The 18,582-nt window shown below is 35.2% G+C and overlaps 1 protein-coding gene across 1 annotated transcript in view; it reads left to right on the top strand.

The window, feature by feature from the left end:
• Positions 1–18,582, top strand: part of ralgps1 (Ral GEF with PH domain and SH3 binding motif 1) — a 112,977-nt gene that overhangs the window by 17,258 nt on the left and 77,137 nt on the right. Inside the window, exons 6-9 of the mRNA XM_057356152.1 lie at positions 550–633; positions 2,697–2,786; positions 4,247–4,339; positions 16,513–16,639. Of these exons, the coding sequence (XP_057212135.1) occupies positions 550–633; positions 2,697–2,786; positions 4,247–4,339; positions 16,513–16,639 (394 nt within the window). The remainder of the gene's footprint in view (positions 1–549; positions 634–2,696; positions 2,787–4,246; positions 4,340–16,512; positions 16,640–18,582) is intronic.

The raw sequence follows: 18,582 nt of genomic DNA, 5'->3' as shown, positions 1-18,582 counted from the left end.
GGAAGATACAGATTCTGTTGGCAGGCATCTTTTATATACATAACAAGCTGATTTAGGAGTACTTTCTTAAAGTGACAGGACTAATCTGTGGTCCATATAGGCACATAACCAATCTGTGGAGCCAGAATTCTTGCTAGTTGGTAGGGGATCAAATACTTATTTCACTGACTGAAATGCAAATCAATTTATAACCTTTATATAACATTTTTTTCCCCTGATTCTTTTTAATATTCTGTGTCTATCAGTTAAAATAAACCCACCATAAAAATTATAGACCCTTCATTTGTTTGTAAGTAGGCAAACTTACAAAATCAGCAGGGGATCAAATACTTATTTCCCTCACTGTAACACACTGTTAAGCTTGCACAACGCTGGTGGATTTATACAAAACAAACGAGTAAAATTGAAAATTTCACGTTTTCTTTTAAATGAATGTACAGTATGTCGGGGTATGTAATGGAAATGTTTAATCTGCTTTACAGGTATGTCATCAAGCATTTATTGTCTTTAATATCAGTAAACATAACCAAAATCATTTTTTTTATGTAGGAGCTGGCAAGCTGTGGATGGAACAAAAAGGAGAAGCACAGCCTTTCACCCAATGTTGTGGCCTTTACGAGGAGATTCAACCAGGTAAGATCTTTAACAACTGCATTAAAACTGCATTTATTACAAGCCTAAATACCAGTTAGTGTTAATAACCTGTGGGCAGGACATTTTGTAGCCTATTTGGTTAGTTGAGGGTCAAAATGTCCTTGGTTTTTGTTATTTAGACTATTAGGCATTGCAGTCAGCAAGTATTTGAAGCTGTTAACTTTAAAGGCATAATTCACTCAATGATGAAATAATGAAAATTCTGTCATCATTTACTCACCCTTCGAGTTGTTCCAAATCTGTATTCATTTCTTTGTTCTTATGAACACAAAAAAAGATATTTGGAAGAATGCTTAAAACCAGACAGATTTTGCCCCCCATTGACTCCCATAGTAGGAAAAAATACAATGGTAGTCAAAAGTGCCTAAGATCTGTTTGCTGCCCTACGTTCTTCAAAATGTCTTCTTTTGTGTTCAACCATAACAAAAAAAAATGATAAAGTATTTTTTCCTACTATGGTAATCAGTGGGGGGCAAAATCTGTCTGGTTACAAGCATTCTTCCATATATCTTTCTCTGTGTTCATCAGAACAAAGAAAATGATACAGATTTGGAACAACTCGAAGGTGAGTAAATGATGACAGAATTTTCATCCCTTTAAATCCTGGCTTTTATTACAACTGCCTTTGTATTAAACAGATCTCTGATAGCCCAGCCCTCACACCATTACTTGTGACAGGAATTGAAGAGAGATCTTCTTGGGGGGAGGAGGTTAACGTTTCTGTGGAAAGATTGTCAAATTCAATTTCATAGTTTCCTTAAGACTTCACCTCTTGAGTTTGAAAGTCAATGCAACAAATTGAATCAAGTAATACAGATGAATAGATCTCATTATACTGAAAGAAAAAAACACCGTGGAGCGTCACCGTATGATCCAGACACGGGCACACAGTACTTCCGTTCATTTTTATCTACATTAGTATAGTGTAGATAGTGTAACCTCGGGTTCCAATTTCTATAAATTTAGCTCATCCGAGTGCATTAGTGTCATAGGTGTGCATTTGTTGCTGATGGAGGGCACAAATGAAATATGGCTGCCTCCTTGGATATTATAGTTATGCAGTGAAACAGACGTGTCAACAGTTTTTTGTCTTATTTACCTACTCCGTCTTCTGTAATGCTACAAAAAATTTGTTAATGGTTTTTATGCGTTTTGTTCCTGTTTGTGTTGTCCTGGCAATTGTCTGTTTGTATTTTTCACAGGTCATTACTGACTTCTATACACACATGACCTGACAAATTATCCGTTCACACGCTTTTCCTGTAAATGCACAGCACTTTCTTTATCCCCATTTCTGAAAATATGCCTAGAAATAGCCGTTGAATAGGGGCATTATCCAGTGGAAATGAACATGATTTTTATTTACATGGAATTTTAGTTTGGCAAAGCTTAAATGTCTTGGTATGTTAATATAAAAGGCTATTTGAGATCTGCAATTACACTTGCCATTTCACTTGCTTTTAATCTTGCCCGACTAGAAAATTCCTTATTCCTCAACATCCAGTCGCATTTTCTTTAGCTTTTGCATTTTTGTGAAAATTTGCATCCTGATTAAAGACTATTTGCTTGTATTGGTTTAAACCAAGCGGATGTTCTGGATCTTTCCACTGGGTAGAGTTTTACTCCATCTGTTTATACTGGGCTCAAACCACATTTAATTATATTTTGATTTGGTTTGATTTTGACCTCTTTACATTTTCTTGCTTCAGGGTTTTGAAATATGTTGATTTTGTGCTTTGCCACCATGTAGATCTTGCGTCACTGTGTCTTAATGCTTTCCGTTTCCACAAAAGAGACCACAATTTTTTCTTACAACACATTTCCTTTTTTATTTCCTTCATTTTTATACAGCAAGTCTATGCTGAGTAAGTTTGTATTTGTCAGGAATTACCTTTTGTTGGCTGGCAACATGTAAATGACAGAATGTGTACACTTCAATGTTCTGTCTTCACAAAGGTACTATAGCTTTTGTACTGTGGGCTTGCTGCTTGTGTGTTACGGGTCTAATGTTACTTCAAACTTTTAAAATGTTCTTCTCTCAGGTGAGTTTCTGGGCAGTGAGGGAGATTTTAACAGCTCAGACACTCAAAATACGAGCAGAAATTTTGGGACACTTCATCAAAATTGCAAAGGTGAGACATTTTAGCGTTATTGCTGGTGCTTTGTGCTTTGTTTGTGTTGCCATAGCATCTGACATACAACTGACCCTGTGTGTTTTATTGAAATCAGGAAAACGTTTATTCATTTTCATATTCACATCTGAATTTCATTAGGCTTAATGCTTTCGTAATTGCATTTGGCCTTGCCTTTACTTTAACTGGTGTTAATAGAAATGCAAGCAAGACATTAAACATGCAAGCTTTGATGGGCAACAATAATTTTCCTTTAACAATGACCATTAATAATGATGTCATCGCAAACCAATAGCATATAGGGGAGTGCATGTGAAATAGTTTAAACAATCATTATTTTTTCAGTTTCTTTTGGAACAATCAAGCATTGTGAAACCAATTATGAAATATAATATTATTATTGTTTTACCATTTTCTCATGTAAATGTCAGTCTAACGTAAGTGCTTTTCTCGTTAACCAAGTATTTTTTCACACATTTTATTTGACTTTCCATCTGTCTTGTAAAAGCTGTAAGTCAGCACAAAAAGCAGCATGGTTTTTGTAACGGACCAAAAATATGTATTTAAAAAGGAGAATCGAAACCATTTATTTTCTATGTACAAAACTGCTTTTGATTTCCAAATCAAAATACATTTTTGAATAAGTCTAATAAAAATTACAGTATTTTTCCATCCTGATAAAATGTGATGTTTTGCTTAACCCATAAAAAGTTCTAATCTAATTATATAAAAATACCTTTGTTGTTGATTTGATACACACACACTGAATATTTATGAATAATCCTGACAGTATTAAAATCTTCTCACCCACACACTCCTGTGAATTCAATCAGTCTGCAAGCTCTCCTGAAGCTAAATGCACCGTAACACAGGAAAACCTGCTGAATGACTCTATGTGGTTGAACACTCACCCTGCCTGCCAAGTTTGAAAATCGCAGCACTTTACCCAGCACACCCTGCTACCGGCAGACACACATGAGTGAGTCAACAGGCCCATGTTATGGGCCCATGACAAGTGGTACATGGTGCTATACAGAGGTCAAACGTTGACAAAAGCATGACATCATCTGGCTGGAAATCAGAGTGGAAGAATAGATGAAAGTGGAGTTGATTTCTGAACCAATTATTTTTTGTCATAGTTGATGGAAAGATCACAAAACCATGAAATAGTTGTTGTCAGACAGAGACTTACAATTTATATGATTGATTGAGTTGTATAGCCTAATTGCAGTATCATTGAATCCATGAACATCTGATGAACCGGCTTCTTTGTATTTGGACTGTATTAGACGAGTATCACTAATAAATGGAAATTCATAATCTATTTATTAAGTGAATCCTGGTTGTTATGAAGACTAAATGCTTGAGCAGCCTCACAAATCTGTGCCGGTAGAATCTATTGCACATTCACAAGTTGTACACATATGTGCATTAAAGCGGTTTGTCCTTATTGTTGATAGAAACTGCTGGAGTTGAATAACCTGCATTCGCTGGTGTCGGTGGTCTCTGCTCTTCAGAGTGCTCCCATTTTCAGACTGAGTAAAACCTGGGCGGTAAGTTATTATTGATTAGATTGCATTTGTTTACAAAAGACTAATATAGCTACCTGGTTTTTGTTTTGTTTTCGTGCTTTATTAAAGGATAGCTTGCATTCTTAGATTTGACCTCATACCTGATTATTTTTTTGCACATTTTCTGTAATGTAGATTTAGAGTATCAAAGATTCTACAACACAGACTAAATGGGTTTTCGGTTGTTTTTTAGGCAGAGAAAAATCTCTTTAATAATCTGTTCATAGGGGAATTGTTGTGTTTAACCACCGAGTGGTAGCTGTTTGCTGCTGTGTGATTTAGCCGGCAGTGCTGTGTTTGTATTTATTTCTCTAGAGAGCCTCCGTGCTCTTGGATTTCCGTTGATCTTATTTACAGAGAGCACAGCAGTCTGAATGCATTAGGAGAGTGAAAAAATGAACCGTTTGATCCCATTTCTGAACATTTAAGTCACTTGGAAAATTTAGAAAGAGCTTCTTCCAAGATCGTGTTTACTATAGCCAAAGCTTTAAATCTATTTAAAGTGTTTAAAAGTGTTTGCATTACCACACTTTGAGGTCTAAAAAAACCTCTTAGGCTTTTTTCCGGATGAAAAGGGCTGAAGTGTATAGCGCCACTAACAAAACTTGCTACAGTGAGAATTTGGATATATCTGCTAATATTGTTTCTCTTTTATCTGCATTGGACTTTGGTTGTTTGCCATTACATCATCTTAATCTGAGTTTGTTTTTTGGTTTATTATAAATAATGTACATTGACAATCTGTTATGCACCAGTTTATTTTACACAGCCTCGGTTGTGGTGGACAATGCATTTTTCCAAAATAATTTCTCCCTTGTATGAAATTTCAATGCAGTTTCATGAGCTAAAATATCATAATACTTCTTTCCTTCCCAGTTGTTTTTACCTCAGTATATCACATTGCTCTCATTTGCAATGGTGGAAACCATTTTTTCAGCCTCGTGTGCTTTCACGCATTGATTTGTAAACTGAATCCACCTTTCTCCTGATATATCTATCAGAGCGCCAGAGAAATTGAATAATTTATTAGCTATCTGACTTATTATCTGATCCTCATTGTTTTCTTCGGAGCAAACCTAGAGGTCATCTTGAAGAAAGATCACATGCCTTCAGAATAGCGTCCAAGAGAACCTCTTCATTTTTCATCCTTCACGTGATCATGACTTTGAGAGGCATGTTATTAAATAGAGGGTGTAAACATATATTGTTCCAAGGACATTCAGTGCAGGGTAGTAAATGTGATTTTAAGGCAAAGGGGATTTCAGATCTGGCAGGTTTATAATCCCGTGCTAATTTCAATAAGAGATCTCCGTGGTGGGAGTTTAGACTCACTAAACTTAATGATCTGGGATGCGCGGCGCTGCCAGCTGCCAAAATTCTGCATTTTGCCACAGCACTTCTCCAAATTGAGAAAAGATGGAAAAAGAATGAGCATTTTATTTTGTAAGCCATTGTGGCAGGGCCGTTTGTCTGATACCACAAGCTTAACTCTTACGCCATGGATATGGCTTTTTCAAGAAAGGGTATTTTGACAATGATTTTTGACAATTAAATAATTGTAGAGATTTTATTGTATTAAAGACCAAATTAGTTTATTCAAATTCATCAATGTAATTTATTGATAAAGCATATTATAACTCCTATTTTATACCTAAAAACAATAAGTCACTTTAAAGAGTGTTTTTTTTTGGTTTACGCACAGAAAATCAGAAATGCAGAAACCTTGTGAAAAAAATGCACACCTAATATACAGTATTCCTAGTGAAAGAGAAATATTAAGGTTATGCCATACTACTTTAGTGTTCTGCATCCCATAATGCCATCTCTTACAAAAAAGGATATTTTCAAGTGTGCTATTAGTATACTTATTTTAAACTAAAAAAAAGTAACGTGTACTTCTTTTTTGTCTACTATTTACTGTATGTACTTATCAGAACTGTACCTAAAAATGACACTTGTTTATACTTATACTAACCGAAAAGTCTAAGTGTATTTGGTATGTACTTGTACTCCTATTCATTGTAAAAAAATTGTTCACTCAACTTACATTTTTTTGTTATCGTTTTGCTTTGACTCAGTTAAGTTTCATTTACTTAATTATTTTCAACATTCAATGTTTAGTTGAAAATCGTAAACTTACTTTTTCAAGTTGTCTGTACTAAAAATTAAGTTCATTCAACTTAAAGTAGCTTATTTTACTAACAAGCAAATTTAGCTAAAGAAATAAAAACACACTTTTTCAATAAAATGACTTTATTGTAAAGTGTTGCCCTTAAAATAAAAAAAATGTAAAGGACAAAAAACATCAGACATTTTGTTATACAACCTACGTTATTTGTTATGGCCTACGAACATCTTCAGTCAGCTTCGTGCTGCACAAGATCTCGCGGTAAATGCTGAGAACGCGAACGTGATTGCTACTGAATTGACTCAACCTGTGTTTTTAAGTCGAGGCGACAAATACTCTTGTCAAGTCAACTTACAAACTAGTTGAGACAGTAAAAACTTAAGATATTAAGTTGTATGAACAAATTCAGAAACTGCAAGTTGAGTCATTTTAAGAAAATGAAGTGGAAACAACTAAACTGCTGAATAATTTTTTACAGTATACTTTTTATATTTCAATCAAAAGATTGTAGAAGTATATTCTAGGTAGTTGTGTTTACTGTTTATTTGAGTCACCTATTGAATATTTTTTTCACATAGTTTACAAACAAGAGTTTACATATAAGGTATATTTCAAAATGAATAAGGTATTGTTTAAAAATATATACTGTAAATAAACTAGAAGTAAACTAGAAGTATGATGTTAAGATCATTTATTATCATTTAAGTATACTTGCAGTAGTTTACTGAGACTATACTTCAATGTGTATGTGATGCAAGTATATACTGTACCTATACTGTAGGTTCACTTGTACTGAAGTACAAACAAATAACATTACTGTAAACATCTACTTTGTTTACTCAAAGTTTACTACTGTTAAACTTACTTTATTTAACTAAAAAGTTGCCCAAATAGTATTGAAACAGTATATTTACAAGTATATACTATTGGTACATTGATATTAGTATACCTATACTTGACACAAGTATATATACTGGCTGAAGTATAGTTAATAAAATGAACTTTGAAGATGAAGATGAAAATTGGGTTTTGCTAAAAAGTCAAGCGTGCCACATGCCAGCATTTCCCAACACAATTTTCTCATCTGCAGAGAAGGTTTCAGGAGACTGGTAGGAATGATGACTATCTTAGATCTGGCTGTTCTTCAGGAATGGGATAACGGAGGCTCATTGGCATCATGTGCCAGTGGCTATCCAAATATTCCTATTTGTTTATTGTATTTATGCAGTGAAGGTTAGACAGAGTTGGACAGCTGCATCAGGTGTTTTTGCACATATACATTAGCACAGAGTTAGTCCAGAATAAAAAGAGCCCGCACAATCCCTCTATTCATTTCACTATCTATCTTTTAAACTGAAATTAACTTTCATTAGACACTATTAATATCTCAGCTATGTTTTAGGAGGTTTCTTTTCCCATCAATAGGGATTTTGAGCGTATGAGCGTTAAGAAAAAGTGAACATTAAAGTATAACATAGTCCCAATTGTGGATTTGAACATTTCATTTATTGATCGGTTCATGATGAAAAGCCACTTGCATGTGTTTGCTGGTTTACTGTGGCGACTGTTTTAAGCAGGGATGGATTAACGCACGGGCCTACTGGGCACATGCCCAGGGCACTAGACCAGCAGGGGCCCTGGCAAATGTATTATATGTAAAAAAAATGTATATATATTTTATTTTCTCAATAAAATACCACTGAATACTGTGGAATAAAGACATTATTTTTGCAGTTGTGAAGTATTAACCGTAGCGAATAAATCAAATAAAAAATCCCAATGCATTGCCGTGCTGTTGAGAACCAACTTTTTTATTAAGATAACGTTAAATGCTTTGATGATTGATATTGCTTAATTTGTAATACATGGACTGTTAAATGCTCGTCTTCTTAATGCAGAAAATAATTTATGCAAGGAATAAGCCTATTCCCAAGTGAGTTTGAGAGGTCAGAAGCTTTTTTAGGTGTTGAGTTCTGCGAAATATAAATAAACCAATTTGTGTTGTTTTTTGTGCATTTTACACAGAAGACGTTTTTCTATTCTGTTGAACTACTTTTATATTGTTTTTCTATGTAAACACGCTCTAGACGGACGTGTTTAACTGTTATGCCTGCGTCTCGCGCCGCATGCAGCGTCTCTCACATAGGCCAGGGTTTTAAGACGCTGTTTCAAGTTGAAATAATTTCAATTTTTACACACAGAGTGAGCAGCTCGTCAATGTCAGTTCCACAGCAGTGGACCAATTGTCATAAGCTTTTGTTTACAATAGCAAGTTGGCATATGGCAATTTCTGTTATCAAAAGAGTGCCACGAGACCCTCAGTCTGGTATACGTTTTGAAACAGTCAGATTCTATATACAATATGTCTTACTCTGTATTCTGGGCTTTCATGTTTATTGGTGTGTTGCAATAAATCATACAGGAAATAAAAAACTGAAGATATCTCATTGGTTATACATACAGAATATGAAGTGCAACCGTGTTCAAAGTGAAGACAAAATATATCTGAACACTTTCTGAATGTCAAATGTTAGAGGACCATGTTCATAGTTAGCGGATGAACTGTTCCTTTAAGCACCCAGACCCATTTTGGGACCACTGCAAGTACATATACAAGGAACGTTTATGGAAGAAAAGTTGTGAGAAAAGAAAGAAGAAGCAATAAAAGAGTTTGGAGGCCTGTTGAAAAGAGATGAGAGGAGAAAACAGGCTCTGCTGACAAGAAGACAAAGAGCCAATTGATTCTTGTATGTATCCCAACATTCCCTCAGTGTTACACGTTTTGCACTATACAACATTTTCCATCTCCTCAGCAGCCCGCTTTTCATTTTCTTTTACTCGCATTGTTCTTCCTACTTCTGTTTACCACTAATAATCCCTATTTCTCCGCTCGTTTCTTTTCTAACTTAAACAAGAACGACAAATGGACCTATTGGCAATAACAGGCCTAAGGATTGCTCTCTTCTGCTGAAAGTCTCGTCCTAGACGAAGCGCAAGCTAAGTGGAGACTTGTTCCTAATGCGGCCCTGAGCTCAGTGCCGTGCTGTATTTACGGCTGCTGATGTATGGAAGGTTTAACTGCGATCTGGCAGTCACTTCTGGACTCCATGAGCTCCGTTTTATAATCAAAGCCAATCGTGCGTTACTGTACAATAAAATAAAGACATAAGCGTTTGAAGGGACTCCCTCACTGTGAGAACACTGCATGTGTGTCTATGGGAATGAGTTTTGATTGATGAAGGTCAGTGGGTTACATCTTTGTATATAAATAATATGAATAATAAGTTTGTACACACACACACACACACAGATGGAAGTCACATTGACTGAAACACACCACTGCTGTTATAGTTTACCCTGTTCATCATTTACAGTAGCTTTGTAATTTGTTTTTGCTTTTAAGTATTAAGCAGACTCCCTTAGCTCCCAGTAGTCTGTCAAATCTTTGTCATAATATTTTCATTTCCACACCAAGTTGCTATCTAACTCTCCTGTCATTGATTTTCTCTGCGCTTTTTAAAATAAACTAAAATCTCGACCACTTGCTTGGAGATATAAATTAGAATGTGTTTGAAAAATACATCTTTCTCTGTGCGGGCTTTGCGTTTACCAGTCTGATGGAGAAGCGTCCATGTTGAGGCTTATTAAATTCATCTGGTACATTTTTGGCCCAAAAATTAATAAACACGACACAGAGAGACAGTTAACTGTCACTTAATCTTATCACTTTCTTACGGCATTGCTTAAGTATGAAACCGACAAAAACGAGCTGTTGCAAAATGAATGTTTTTGAAAGTCATGTTGAGAAAAGCTTTTATATCACTAATATGTATTATTATTATTATTATTACAGTCAATGTCTTGGGGAAGCAGAAAATGTACACTTTAAAAAAAATTAGAGAGGCCGTATAAGATATTTTGTTTATTAGCACTAATAACAATGTCAGGATAAAAAAAAAATGCGGAAGATTTTTAATTAAAAAGGACATTTTAGAGAAATACAATATGTTAAAGGGATAGTTCACACAAAAATGGAAATTCCATCATTTATTCACCTTCACGTTATTCCCAACCTGTACTGTATGTCTTTCTTTGGTAACCAAACAACATAGTCCCCCATTGACTTCTGTTGTATGAACATAAAACTACTGAGACATTTTTCTTTAATATATTATTTTGCTTTCCAAGAGTCATATACAGGTTTTGAACCACGTGAGAGTGAGTAAATGATGACAGGATTTTTATTTTTGTGTTAACTATCCTATTAAATATAGATAATTTGGCAAGACATGGGTAGTTAACAAATAACTTTAGGGCAACATTTTAAGGAAAAAACTTAATAAATTTAAACCGCTTTTTATATTAGAAATATAAATATTAATAATATAAAATAATATATTATTTACCGTTTGTTTTCTAAACTTTTGTTATGTCACACCATAGGACACATATACTGAACAACAGTATATTTGTCAACCACCCACATGGTCCAGAAGCACTTCCTATTTCCTTTTTTTTATTTCACATTTGTTAAATCCTAAAGATTTTCATTTAACATTTTGATTCAGTTGTAAATGTTTTGTTATTTGTTTTTTGTTCTAACACTTGAGTAGTGTTAAAAACTGAAACAGGAAGTGCTTCTGGACCAGAGTAACTTATGTCTTGCAAAATGGTAGTCAACCAATTGTAAAACAAATTAACAATAACAAATTCAGGAATAATGGTCAAACTGGCAAATCACAACCAATAGCACAGGTCAGAAATTGAAGCAACTCACAGAGACACACGAGACAAGAAGATTGTGTGAAGAGGAGGCACTGCACATGCTGAGTTAACACATCATTATTGAGCACATAGAGTAACAGTACTCTGGAGAGACACTGTAATATCACTTCTGGACACACAGCAGTTCACATTGTTGTCTCAGCAACATGCTGCTTATATTGTTAGGATTGCAAGTGTCGAGGTAATAATGTTCTCTAAAAACACTTTTGCTAACATTTTCTTTTAGAAAGTGAACCATTCAGCATGTTTAATTTCTGTGTAGAAATGGCACGCAACATTTGATAATGTTGAATTCTTAGGTTAATGAGGCGTTGTGTAATCCTAACGGCTATTATGCACACGTTGTGTGAAATGATTGTATTCAAAGGCACATGTGCTGTTGTATGGAAGTGTTTTCATTTATGGCACTCATAAATCCGCCCAAATACTGAATCTGTTTCATGTGACTGTGTTCTTCCCATAAATGAAAAATATATCCTGTGNAGTAGTTTACTGAGACTATACTTCAATGTGTATGTGATGCAAGTATATACTGTACCTATACTGTAGGTTCACTTGTACTGAAGTACAAACAAATAACATTACTGTAAACATCTACTTTGTTTACTCAAAGTTTACTACTGTTAAACTTACTTTATTTAACTAAAAAGTTGCCCAAATAGTATTGAAACAGTATATTTACAAGTATATACTATTGGTACATTGATATTAGTATACCTATACTTGACACAAGTATATATACTGGCTGAAGTATAGTTAATAAAATGAACTTTGAAGATGAAGATGAAAATTGGGTTTTGCTAAAAAGTCAAGCGTGCCACATGCCAGCATTTCCCAACACAATTTTCTCATCTGCAGAGAAGGTTTCAGGAGACTGGTAGGAATGATGACTATCTTAGATCTGGCTGTTCTTCAGGAATGGGATAACGGAGGCTCATTGGCATCATGTGCCAGTGGCTATCCAAATATTCCTATTTGTTTATTGTATTTATGCAGTGAAGGTTAGACAGAGTTGGACAGCTGCATCAGGTGTTTTTGCACATATACATTAGCACAGAGTTAGTCCAGAATAAAAAGAGCCCGCACAATCCCTCTATTCATTTCACTATCTATCTTTTAAACTGAAATTAACTTTCATTAGACACTATTAATATCTCAGCTATGTTTTAGGAGGTTTCTTTTCCCATCAATAGGGATTTTGAGCGTATGAGCGTTAAGAAAAAGTGAACATTAAAGTATAACATAGTCCCAATTGTGGATTTGAACATTTCATTTATTGATCGGTTCATGATGAAAAGCCACTTGCATGTGTTTGCTGGTTTACTGTGGCGACTGTTTTAAGCAGGGATGGATTAACGCACGGGCCTACTGGGCACATGCCCAGGGCACTAGACCAGCAGGGGCCCTGGCAAATGTATTATATGTAAAAAAAATGTATATATATTTTATTTTCTCAATAAAATACCACTGAATACTGTGGAATAAAGACATTATTTTTGCAGTTGTGAAGTATTAACCGTAGCGAATAAATCAAATAAAAAATCCCAATGCATTGCCGTGCTGTTGAGAACCAACTTTTTTATTAAGATAACGTTAAATGCTTTGATGATTGATATTGCTTAATTTGTAATACATGGACTGTTAAATGCTCGTCTTCTTAATGCAGAAAATAATTTATGCAAGGAATAAGCCTATTCCCAAGTGAGTTTGAGAGGTCAGAAGCTTTTTTAGGTGTTGAGTTCTGCGAAATATAAATAAACCAATTTGTGTTGTTTTTTGTGCATTTTACACAGAAGACGTTTTTCTATTCTGTTGAACTACTTTTATATTGTTTTTCTATGTAAACACGCTCTAGACGGACGTGTTTAACTGTTATGCCTGCGTCTCGCGCCGCATGCAGCGTCTCTCACATAGGCCAGGGTTTTAAGACGCTGTTTCAAGTTGAAATAATTTCAATTTTTACACACAGAGTGAGCAGCTCGTCAATGTCAGTTCCACAGCAGTGGACCAATTGTCATAAGCTTTTGTTTACAATAGCAAGTTGGCATATGGCAATTTCTGTTATCAAAAGAGTGCCACGAGACCCTCAGTCTGGTATACGTTTTGAAACAGTCAGATTCTATATACAATATGTCTTACTCTGTATTCTGGGCTTTCATGTTTATTGGTGTGTTGCAATAAATCATACAGGAAATAAAAAACTGAAGATATCTCATTGGTTATACATACAGAATATGAAGTGCAACAGTGTTCAAAGTGAAGACAAAATATATCTGAACACTTTCTGGATGTCAAATGTTATAGGACCATGTTCATAGTTAGCGGATGAACTGTTCCTTTAAGCACCCAGACCCATTTTGGGACCACTGCAAATACATATACAAGGAACGTTTATGGAAGAAAAGTTGTGAGAAAAGAAAGAAGAAGCAATAAAAGAGTTTGTAGGCCTGTTGAAAAGAGATGAGAGGAGAAAACAGGCTCTGCTGACAAGAAGACAAAGAGCCAATTGATTCTTGTATGTATCCCAACATTCCCTCAGTGTTACACGTTTTGCACTATACAACATTTTCCATCTCCTCAGCAGCCCGCTTTTCATTTTCTTTTACTCGCATTGTTCTTCCTACTTCTGTTTACCACTAATAATCCCTATTTCTCCTCTCGTTTCTTTTCTAACTTAAACAAGAACGACAAATGGACCTATTGGCAATAACAGGCCTAAGGATTGCTCTCTTCTGCTGAAAGTCTCGTCCTAGACGATGCGCAAGCTAAGTGGAAACTTGTTCCTAATGCGGCCCTGAGCTCAGTGCCGTGCTGTATTTACGGCTGCTGATGTATGGAAGGTTTAACTGCGATCTGGCAGTCACTTCTGGACTCCATGAGCTCCGTTTTATAATCAAAGCCAATCGTGCGTTACTGTACAATAAAATAAAGACATAAGCGTTTGAAGGGACTCCCTCACTGTGAGAACACTGCATGTGTGTCTATGGGAATGAGTTTTGAGGTTTTGATTGATAAAGGTCAGTGGAACATCTTTGTATATAAATAATATGAATAATAAGTTTGTACACACACACACACACACAGATGGAAGTCACATTGACTGAAACACACCACTGCTGTTATAGTTTACCCTGTTCATCATTTACAGTAGCTTTGTAATTTGTTTTTGCTTTTAAGTATTAAGCAGACTCCCTTAGCTCCCAGTAGTCTGTCAAATCTTTGTCATAATATTTTCATTTCCACACCAAGTTGCTATCTAACTCTCCTGTCATTGATTTTCTCTGCGCTTTTTAAAATAAACTAAAATCTCGACCACTTGCTTGGAGATATAAATTAGAATGTGTTTGAAAAATACATCTTTCTCTGTGCGGGCTTTGCGTTTACCAGTCTGATGGAGAAGCGTCCATGTTGAGGCTTATTAAATTCTTCTGGTACATTTTTGGCCCAAAAATTAATAAACACGACACAGAGAGACAGTTAACTGTCACTTAATCTTATCACTTTCTTACGGCATTGCTTAAGTATGAAACCGACAAAAACGAGCTGTTGCAAAATGAATGTTTTTGAAAGTCATGTTGAGAAAAGCTTTTATATCACTAATATGTATTATTATTATTATTATTACAGTCAATGTCTTGGGGAAGCAGAAAATGTACACTTTAAAAAAAATTAGAGAGGCCGTATAAGATATTTTGTTTATTAGCACTAATAACAATGTCAGGATAAAAAAAAAATGCGGAAGATTTTTAATTAAAAAGGACATTTTAGAGAAATACAATATGTTAAAGGGATAGTTCACACAAAAATGGAAATTCCATCATTTATTCACCTTCACGTTATTCCCAACCTGTACTGTATGTCTTTCTTTGGTAACCAAACAACATAGTCCCCCATTGACTTCTGTTGTATGAACATAAAACTACTGAGACATTTTTCTTTAATATATTATTTTGCTTTCCAAGAGTCATATACAGGTTTTGAACCATGTGAGAGTGAGTAAATGATGACAGGATTTTTATTTTTGTGTTAACTATCCTATTAAATATAGATAATTTGGCAAGACATGGGTAGTTAACAAATAACTTTAGGGCAACATTTTAAGGAAAAAACTTAACAATAAATTTAAACCGCTTTTTATATTAGAAATATAAATATTAATTATATAAAATAATATATTATTTACCTTTTGTTTTCTAAACTTTTGTTATGTCACACCATAGGACACATATACTGAACAGTATATTTGTCAACCGCCCACATGGTCCAGAAGCACTTCCTATTTTCTTTTTTTTATTTTACATTTGTTAATTCCTAAAGATTTTCATTTAACATTTTGATTCAGTTGTAAATGTTTTGTTATTTGTTTTTTGTTCTAACACTTGAGTAGTGTTAAAAACTGAAACAGGAAGTGCTTCTGGACCAGAGTAACTTATGTCTTGCAAAATGGTAGTCAACCAATTGTAAAACAAATTAACAATAACAAATTCAGGAATAATGGTCAAACTGGCAAATCACAACCAATAGCACAGGTCAGAAATTGAAGCAACTCACAGAGACACACGAGACAAGAAGATTGTGTGAAGAGGAGGCACTGCACATGCTGAGTTAACACATCATTATTGAGCACATAGAGTAACAGTACTCTGGAGAGACACTGTAATATCACTTCTGGACACACAGCAGTTCACATTGTTGTCTCAGCAACATGCTGCTTATATTGTTAGGATTGCAAGTGTCGAGGTAATAATGTTCTCTAAAAACACTTTTGCTAACATTTTCTTTTAGAAAGTGAACCATTCAGCATGTTTAATTTCTGTGTAGAAATGGCACGCAACATTTGATAATGTTGAATTCTTAGGTTAATGAGGCGTTGTGTAATCCTAACGGCTATTATGCACACGTTGTGTGAAATGATTGTATTCAAAGGCACATGTGCTGTTGTATGGAAGTGTTTTCATTTATGGCACTCATAAATCCGCCCAAATACTGAATCTGTTTCATGTGACTGTGTTCTTCCCATAAATGAAAAATATATCCTGTGCCGACAGCATATGTTTGAATGTCTGGAGTGTAATTTTGTAGTTCTGGGAACTCATCAGTCTCACAATATTATCTGTTGCATTTTAATATTCAACATATGGCAAAAAACGCTTTATTTACTTTCTCTTTTGTCCACAAATCAGATAATCTGCTGAATAACTGAACTGTTTGTTTCCTGTTTGTTTATCTGCGTTCGGAACAGTTGATCAGTCGAAAGGACAAGGCCACCTTTGAGAAGCTGGACTTCCTTACGTCAAAGGAGGAGAATTACAACCGCATGAGAGAGTACATCAGATCCCTCAAAATGACCCCCTGCATCCCTTACCTGGGTAAGTGGGAGATGAAATGTAGATGCACTGTCCATTAATTTAAGGTTAAACACAGAGAAATCTGTCAAATGAGGTATGATATGTTTTTTCTTTTTATGTGTACGGTTGGTAACTGTATTCTTCATTGACTCTACCCATAACACCTCGTCCATAGAGACTACATTCTGTTCAGCTGGCAGTACATTGGTGCTTTAATTTATATACAGTCTTGCCCCCTAATGCTTGTTAATTGAATAATTTGCACTTTTTCATAATAAGGGCAGGAGAATGATATAAAAATATAGCACACGACCCGACTAACCAGAACCGTCGAGAGAAAGAGTCGTGTCAACTCTGTTGACTCCGGAACAGTTTTTTCACAACAATGGAGGTTCATGGAGTCTTAGTTCCCGGAAGTTACTAGTAATGCATGGCGCTGCGGCTAAACAGACCAACTGAGGTAAACTTTTAACACATTTTAAGATGCAAGTCGTTTAATGAATAAAACAATTAAAGAAATAAAGAATGAAAAGAAAAAACATAACTTCCTGAAACTATCTGAAGGCTCTATGAATCACGTGATGCTCTTAAAATGTAAACTTCTGTTGTCGCAACTCTCTATCTCATATATTTGGAAGATTTCATGTCATTTCATTTCATTTCAGGCAGACTGGATATGCTGTTGAAGGAGTTGTTCAACTTCAAAATGAAAATTCTGTCATCATTTACTCTCCCTCTTGTCATTTCAAACCTTTTATGACTTTCTTCTGATGGACACAAAAGAAGATATTTTGAAAAATGTTGGTAACAGAAAAGCACAGCCCCCCATTCACTTCTATTGTAACCAATGCATGTGAATGGGGGCTGTTAACAACATTCTTCAAAATATCTTCTTTTGTGTTCTGCAGAAGAAAGAATGTCATACAGATTTGAAATGACAAGAGGGTGAGTAAATGATGACAGAATTTTCATTTTGAAGGTGAACTACTCCTTAAAATTGCTTTTCTAACCAAATACTTTGTGACCAGCAGGGGGCGTTTTAATAAACCTAGTACAGTAATGATCCATTTGCCTTTGTTGCTTTTCCTCTCAAAATTATTTTTAATGGCATAGCGTTGTGTTTCACATAATATAAACCTTTAAGATGTTTTTAATGCACATTGCAAATTAATTGTCTAAAAACCCAATGTTTTGCATTCTTTGGTCCATGTTTGTTTTAAAAAAATGTTGTTGGCTGATTAACAAAATAACTTTCTGTGGAGGAAGTACCTCAACCCAAGAATCAAATCCTTGAATGGAATCGTATGGTTTTTCCCTTATTGTTTTGAAAATTGTTGTGTTGGTCTTGACATAGTTTTTGTCATATTGTTTATATACTTCTTATATCTTTTTCCTGCTTTCTGGAATTCAAAACAGTGACAAAGCGTGTTTTGCCTTCTCTCTAATTCCAACACTAGTTACGCACCTGCCCAGACTAACTGCTCCTAATAGCTGCTATTTCTCTTTTACGTAAAGACTTTTTAGTTGCAGAAGCTCAGAGGGATGTGATTTACAGATGCATTAGTCTCTTCTAGCAATCCTGCAGACAGTTGTGACAGCATTTGGAAATAGATGCTTCCTTCAGGAATACCCAAAAACCAACACTCTCCTGGGGAACAGGGCCCAGATCCCAACTCGATTATAATCCTCTTACTATACAACAGTACGATCTGTTTGCTTAATGCGACTCAATCATGAAAGAGATCTGAGGCTTTGTGCCGAGGAGATTGTTTGGATCTGTTTCCAACTGCTGTCTTGTTTTTACGAGAGGCCATGTTTGTGTTTTTTTAGACATGGGTGTTTGATTCTGTGTAGACATGAAGCAGACCGTTCAGTATGTCATTGCCACATGCTGGATGTCCAGGCACACGGTCTGAACTGGAGTTTTCCAGGTGCTTCTGTGCCATTGTGGAATGCGAATAAAT

This window comes from Triplophysa rosa, linkage group LG17 (genome assembly GCF_024868665.1).
Source record: "Triplophysa rosa linkage group LG17, Trosa_1v2, whole genome shotgun sequence".
Lineage (NCBI taxonomy): Eukaryota > Metazoa > Chordata > Actinopteri > Cypriniformes > Nemacheilidae > Triplophysa > Triplophysa rosa.
This window is presented reverse-complemented; position numbering and strand designations above follow the sequence as displayed.